Source organism: Argentina silus (genome assembly GCF_951799395.1).
Source record: "Argentina silus genome assembly, chromosome: 22".
Lineage (NCBI taxonomy): Eukaryota > Metazoa > Chordata > Actinopteri > Argentiniformes > Argentinidae > Argentina > Argentina silus.
The window spans coordinates 9,695,818-9,703,317 of NC_139676.1; the positions used below are offsets into that span (position 1 = coordinate 9,695,818).

At 43.9% G+C, this 7,500-nt stretch overlaps 1 protein-coding gene across 1 annotated transcript in view; it reads left to right on the forward strand.

Moving 5' to 3' along the window:
• cacna1ab (calcium channel, voltage-dependent, P/Q type, alpha 1A subunit, b) overlaps positions 1–7,500 on the forward strand; it is a gene marked incomplete at both ends in the record, with an annotated part of 87,727 nt that overhangs the window by 56,738 nt on the left and 23,489 nt on the right. The window contains 7 exon segments of the mRNA XM_083694360.1: positions 1,251–1,350; positions 1,541–1,701; positions 2,185–2,322; positions 2,658–2,859; positions 3,506–3,670; positions 3,894–4,004; positions 4,537–4,620. Of these exon segments, the coding sequence (XP_083550486.1) occupies positions 1,251–1,350; positions 1,541–1,701; positions 2,185–2,322; positions 2,658–2,859; positions 3,506–3,670; positions 3,894–4,004; positions 4,537–4,620 (961 nt within the window).

The window sequence follows — 7,500 nt, forward strand, 5'->3', positions numbered from 1 at the left end:
CTCAGTCTTCAGACTGGAAGTGTAGTTCATAGTTAAGGACTATGCTTGATGGAAGACCTCGAGCTCTTGGTCTTTGGCAGGCATCCAATCACAACGGCCTTGTTTTCAAAATGGCCGTTTACACTAACAGTAAAGATCAACTCCACCATTTAGTACCCCTGACATGAAGATTTTTCTTCAGCGATATTGCTTTATGGGCCCACAAATCAGGGAGAACTGCAGCCATATTGTTTTGGATAAACAGAAGTGAGCACATAAAAAAACCCGCTAGATGTCGTTTGTCATTACACAAACGGGTGACAAAGACTAAAAAATCCCTCCAGCGAGATCTCACAACGCTGCTATTGGTGGAATGTGTTTGCGTCCTGTTTGTGAGGTCACGTCCTGTGACTGAGATGACATCAGCGACATCGTATCGCCACGTCCCAATCGTCTCAAGTAGCTTCTTTTCTCTCCTCCTTTCCTTGCCTCCTCGCCCCGTATAAAACAACTGATCTGTGTCTGCTTGTTTCAGGTTAAAGCAACGTACAGTATTTTAAAACCTATCCAGTCACTTTATATATCAGTGGTCACCAAGGAAAGGAGTCAAGGAAAGGAGGCTATTAAAGCCTCTAAATGGGACTTGGCCCATAATGTTTTACCAAAACCAGGATTATATTGTTATTGTTATAATCCAGACTACTGTAAAACACACCTATGTACATCCACATTAAAATCTCCCATCTCCTCCTGAGGAGTCTAACGCTCTGAAAAAGAAAGAAAGAGGATTGGCTGGGCATTCCGTGGGGAGATGCCTGTCCATATGGAATGATTGAATGTTTCCTAATGCTTTCTCGATGTCCATGAAACTAGCTAATCACTCCGCTGATAGCATATCCCACAAGTTTCATGTGTGATGCCCTACCGAATGTTTCTTTTTGCAGAAGAAGAGACTGAACATTAGTTTTAATTTGGGTGTCTTCACTGGTGGAAATACACCAGTGGAGATGTTGAATGTTGATTTTGTTTGAATTGCAAGCAGTGTGAGTGTGCTACGTTCCTGTAGGCCCATGATTGTCAATCAATGTACTGGCCTTGTCAAATGTCCACAATGTTTGAGAGTTATCCCAAGTTTGAGGACCTCTGACTTCTAAAAGGTCATATTTTTTTCTAAAGGTGTGTGGCAAGTGCCCGTTCAGTTGCCCCCCTATTCCCACCCCCACCTGTACCCCCCTCCCCTAACGCTGTGTTGTTCCCTGGCCGACCTGTAGGGGGAGCAGTAAGGGCAAAGACATTAGCACCATCAAGTCTCTGAGAGTACTGAGAGTGCTGCGTCCTCTCAAGACCATCAAACGACTGCCCAAGTTAAAGGTGTGTGTGTGTGTGTGTGTGTGTGTGTGTGTGTGTGTGTGTGTGTGTGTGTGTGTGTGTGTGTGTGTGTGTGTGTGTGTGTGTGTGTGTGTGCGTGCGTGCGTGCATGCGTGTATGTATGTGACTGCCCTTGTGTATCTGTATCTTTCCCCTAGTCTCTCTCTGACTGTCCTGCCTCTCCCCCTCTCAGGCCGTGTTTGACTGTGTGGTCAACTCTCTGAAGAACGTGTTGAACATCCTCATCGTCTACATGCTCTTCATGTTCATCTTCGCTGTGGTGGCCGTGCAGCTCTTTAAAGGCCGCTTCTTCTACTGCACCGACGAGTCCAAAGAGTTTGAGCGCGATTGCAGGTGAGTAGGGCATATAAACACACACAGTAAGACGTAGGGTACTTATAAACACACACAGTAAGATATAGGGTGCTTATAAACACACACAGTAAGACGTAGGGCATATAAACACACACAGTAAGATATAGGGTGCTTATAAACACACACAGTAAGATATAGGGTGCTTATAAACACACACAGTAAGATATAGGGTGCTTATAAACACACACAGTAAGACGTAGGGCATATAAACACACACTCACGCTTATTCAGAAGTTTGAGGGTGGAAACAGACATACTGTATGTAACAAACAAAACATTAAAAAAAAGAAGAAAAAAAAGAAAACGAAAAAAAGAACATACTTTCTCTGTCACACAAATGCTTCTGTCTCTCTCTCTCTGTCTCTCTCTCTCTTTCTCTCTCTATTCATCTTCCTCTCTCTCTCTCACACACACACACACACCCAGTCATGTGTAACTCTTAACTTTGTGTGTGTGTTTCAGGGGCGAGTATCTGGTTTATGAGCGACATGAGGTTAAGGCAGAGAAGCGGGAGTGGAAGAAGTACGATTTCCACTACGACAACGTGGCTTGGGCCCTGCTCACCCTCTTCACAGTCTCTACTGGAGAGGGGTGGCCGCAGTAAGTACACTCACACACACACACACACACACACACACACACACATAATAGAGTAACTTGACACAGACACATGAATCCACACATTCAATCACATACACTGGCAGCAACACAATCACATACACTGGAAGTAACATAATACTTGGACGCTGACACACACACACACACACACACACACACACACACACACACACGCATTTATCCACTTACACTCTTACTCCAATCATATCTAATCTAATAATTATCATAACCCTCTACCCCTCTCCTTCCCCCCTCCTTCCCCCCTCCCTCCCCCCCTCCCTCCCTCCCTCCCTCCCTCCTCCCCCCTCCTCCTACAGGGTGTTAAAGCACTCAGTGGACGCCACCTATGAGAACCAGGGCCCGAGTCCGGGGTACCGGATGGAGATGTCCATCTTTTACGTGGTGTACTTCGTTGTCTTCCCCTTCTTCTTCGTCAACATATTCGTGGCTCTCATCATCATCACCTTCCAGGAACAGGGAGACAAGATGATGGAGGACTACAGTTTAGAAAAGAATGAGGTGTGTGTGTGTGTGTGTGTGTGTGTGTGTGTGTGTGTGTGTGTGTGTGTGTGCGTGCGTGCGTGCGTGGTGTGTGAGTGTGAGTGTGCGTGTGTGCGTGCGTGCGTGCGTGTGAACCAGATAAAGGCAACATGCCAAAACACATTGGTTTTAACAATAAAGAACCTATTTTATCAGGTTCCATTGTCCTCCAAGAGTGGCTGAATTACTTCTGAATTTCTTCACTTCTGTGAATGAATGAATAATTGAATATGTAATGTTTGTGTCCAGTCACGACCCATCCCTCACAGAATTATAAAGACACATAGAACCAAAAATAATACAAACAACACATCACAGTGGTTAACACACTGTCACTCTGAGAAGAGGATGCAAAAGGAAGAAAAAGAAAAGGGATCAAATTAAAAAGATTAAGAAAAACATCCAAACATACGTCTGTGTGTGAACTTAGGTGTATCTTTCTAATATGGACCAACCTGTGCAGACCTGTTAATTTATTTACATTTTAAGTAATTTAGTAATTTTTTAAATTGTATCCAAAGCGACTGACAATAAGTACGCTTGTCTAAGTAAATGAATCAACTATGCGCCAGTCATCATAAGTAAAACCTTCCATAAGAACATTTTATGGTGTCCTGTGTTCCAGAGAGCCTGTATAGACTTCGCCATCAACGCCAGACCCCTGACACGCCACATGCCGAAAAACAAGCATAGCTTCCAGTACCGCATGTGGCAGTTTGTGGTGTCGCCGCCCTTTGAGTACAGCATCATGGCTCTGATCGCGCTCAACACCATCGTCCTCATGATGAAGGTACAGTCCAATCAAATCCAACTTTACTCACTCAAGTATTAATACAAGTGTGCTTCATAGAATATGGTACAGCCCATTCTATATTTCTCTGCATAACGCCCTTGGGACAGTCCACTATTTACAATTGATTGTATCTGCAGTAACTGGAGGCCAACGGTATTGTACAGTGTTGACTATACTGAATATCATGATCAATGCGTTCCTCCTGTGTGTTTGTGTGTAGTATAATGGGGCGTCTTTTACCTATGATCAAGTCCTGAAGAACATTAACATCGTGTTCACCACACTCTTCGCCATGGAGTGTGTCCTTAAGATCATTGCCTTTGGTGTTCTGGTGAGTCTGCAACACACACACACACACACACGCATGCACACACACATACACTCTCTCTCTCTCTCTCTCTCTCTCTCTCTCTCTCTCTCTCTTTCTCTCTCACTCACACACACACACACACACTCTCTCTTACTCACACACTCACACCCAACCACACACACACACTCACACATACACTCACACACACACACTCCCTCACACTCCTACTGATCTAAGATGACCTACTATATGCTTTAGCTCTTTCTCCTATTATTCATTTATAAAGCAGGGTATTTTTGTAGACAGAACTGGAGCATGTTTTCCTTCTCAGAAACCCTGGGAATACAGTGTCTCACAAAAGCCTTGCTATTGGTTAACGCATCTCCTTCTACCTTGTCTCCACGGTAACAGCACTGTGATTGGCTACCGCACATTCCTTCCTGTTTCCCCGTCCACTTGTTCGAAGCACCGTGATTGGTCACCTCTTAGTCTCTCCGTCTTTTCCGCTCCCTTATTGGCTAACACACGTCCTGTCTCCTTGTGTCCCCAACAGAATTATATCAAAGACGCATGGAACATTTTTGATTTTGTCTCGGTCCTCGGAAGCATCACCGACATTTTAGTGACGGAACTAGGGGTAAGTAACTAACTGTTGGGCCAAACTAAATGTGTGGTAAGAGTTGGAAATGGGTTGGGGGGGTAAGAGTATCAAGCTTGTGGTGTTTACTATTTGTGTTGTGTATATATATATATACAGTACCAGTCAAAAGGTTGGACACACTTTGTCAAGAGTGTGCAAAGCTGTCATCAAAGCAAAAGGTGGCTACTTTGAAGAATCTAAAATATAAAACATATTCTGGTTTGTTTAACACGTTTTTGTTTACTACATAATTCCATATGTGTTCCTTCATAGTTTTGATGTCTTCAATATTAATCTACAATGTAGAAAATAATAAAAAATAAAGAAAAACCATTGAATGAGAATGTGTGTCCAAACTTATGACTGGTGCTGTACAATTAGTATTAGAGTATATCTCCTAATGCTTAACACCATCTCAATAACATTTTACCTGTACAATAAGGTATGGCAGTACAGCTAAGAAACATCTTTTTGTTATGAATAATATCGGGATTATTGGGAAGAGTCTTATGAAACCGGCGCCATCTAATCCAATGTGATATGTGTGTTATCGTGTTGTTGATGTGTTGTGTTGTTTGTGCTGAAGTCTATGCTTGTTATTGTGTGTGTTGTCTGTGTCTGTCTGTGTCTGTTTGTCCATGTCTATATAACTATGCTTGTTTGTGCAGTGTTGCGTTTGTGTGGTCGATGTCTGTTTGTGTGTGTGTGTCTGTGTGTGTGTGTGTGTGTGTGTGTGTGTGTGTGTGTGTGTGTGTGTGTGTCTGTGTGTGTGTGTGTGTGTGTGTCTGTGTCTGTGTCTGTGTCTGTGTGTGTGTGTGTGTGTGTGTAACATGATGGCAATGGTTAAAGTTCATGATATTGTGTGTGTAGTGTTGTGTAGACCTATTCAGACTCTCTTCGTAGTCATGTTCCTTAGTGTACATATACAACAGGGTACAAACAAATATACCCAGGACAGCATTCAACGTGTCCACCGCCATGACCTGTTATAACAGACATTGTGCCATTTGTTATGACAGCATAATCCAGATATTGTGGTTATTGATTATCTAAATCATCAAGTTTAGACCCTCAGCATAAGTCAAGTCATGTAATCTTTATCATCCCAAGGAGCTGATTGGCTGTCCAGCTTGACACCATTAAAAACACAATAAACATGTTTTAAAAGACCGAATTGCTAACAGGGTGTGACCTCGGGGACAGCCTGAACCAATTAGAATTGTTGTTGTTGTTTTTGTTGTTGTTGACTAATGTAGCCCTTCCTGTTGACGACGCGCCATAATGATTCCTCTTCCTGTTTTATCTTTTTACATGCTTTCTTTAAATCTCTCTGCTTTGTTGGCCCCTCCTACTACTCTGATAAATCCATCCAATCAAAAATGCACTATGAAACTCCTCCTCCTCCATGTTGTCCATCCATGACGTGCCATGTGGTTGTGATGATGTGTGTGCCCATGCCCCAAAAAAAAAAAAAAAAAAAAAAAAAAACTCTCACACACTCACACTGTTTCCACCAAACTCCTCCTCCCATCCATCCTTCTACATCTACTTGTAGAATCTGGTTGGTTTGTAATTTATCTCTCAGAGCTCTACTGCATCCTCATTGGCCAATGTGTGGCCCCTCCCTGCCCCTTCCCTGACTCCCTCCTCGCCCGCCCCCCCCCGACCTTGATGACCCTCTGACCTCATCTCCCAGCCCCGCCCTCCAGTGCATGCGCTTCCTGTATGGTGACCTTTGAAAACTCTTATGTGTGCTTGATGACTCGGGTGGGCTTCCTCAGTCACTGTGGAGACTCTCACCTGCAGGCATTTACTTACACACACACACACACACACACACACACACACACACACACACACACACATACACACATATGGACAAACTTTACAACACAGATAAAAACATACACACACAAACACATACACACACACACACAGATATAATCCATTATTCACATACACACTTATGAGCCAAATCACACACATCCCTACACACAGGATATGCTGCTCCCAAACACACAGACGTAGTGGTGACTGAAGGAAATGGGAATGCTGGAGTCAGGCTTGACCAGAGGGGCATGTCCACAACAGCAGCATCTGACCCTGAGCCCTGCCTCCGGCCTTCCTAGACAGACCCATGTTGACATGCCATTTGCCTGCAATGAAGCTGGAGTTGCATGCTAGCTTCTTCCCCCCTCCTGATCCTCCTCCTCCTCCTCCTCCTCTTCCTCCTCCTCTTCTTTGTCTTCCTCCTCCTCTACCTACCACCACTGCTTTGCCTGTAAACCAGTGCCTCGCCCCACAAGGGGATTGGTGCAGGGTGTGTTGTGGCGCTGAAGGTCCATAGAACGTAGAGAGAGAAGCAGAGCAGGGAGAGAGATACTGAGGACATTAAGGCTTGAAATCCTCCCCTTGAACGTGGACCTTTGAACGTCACATGACCACCCTCAGCCAATCCCTTGTGGCGAGCTGTGCGAGATTTGTGTGTGCGTGCGTGCGTGCGTGCGTGTGTGTGCTATAGGCTGCCTCCATTCTCTGTGGCCTGCTTGTCCCCCAGATCAGTGCATTTGGTTCTCTTAAAAAAAAAAAAAAAGTTCTGCTTTTACCTGATTGGATGATGACGTTTAGATTCTTTTAAATTATGATTTTTTTTACCCCCTCTACCTTATGTCCCTTCTCTATCTTTTTTTACTCTCTCTCTCAATTGTATGTTTTTGTGTTTTTGAGTGTTTTCTTTGTCTTTAAGCTCAGTCTATAGCAGTATCTTTGGTACGGTTATGCCTTATGATTTTGGTATTTTTTTTGATCGGTTTGACCTCTCGCCTTTAAGAGGTGTTTGTTTTTGTTTTGACCTTTTGATAGAGGGAGATGTGATTG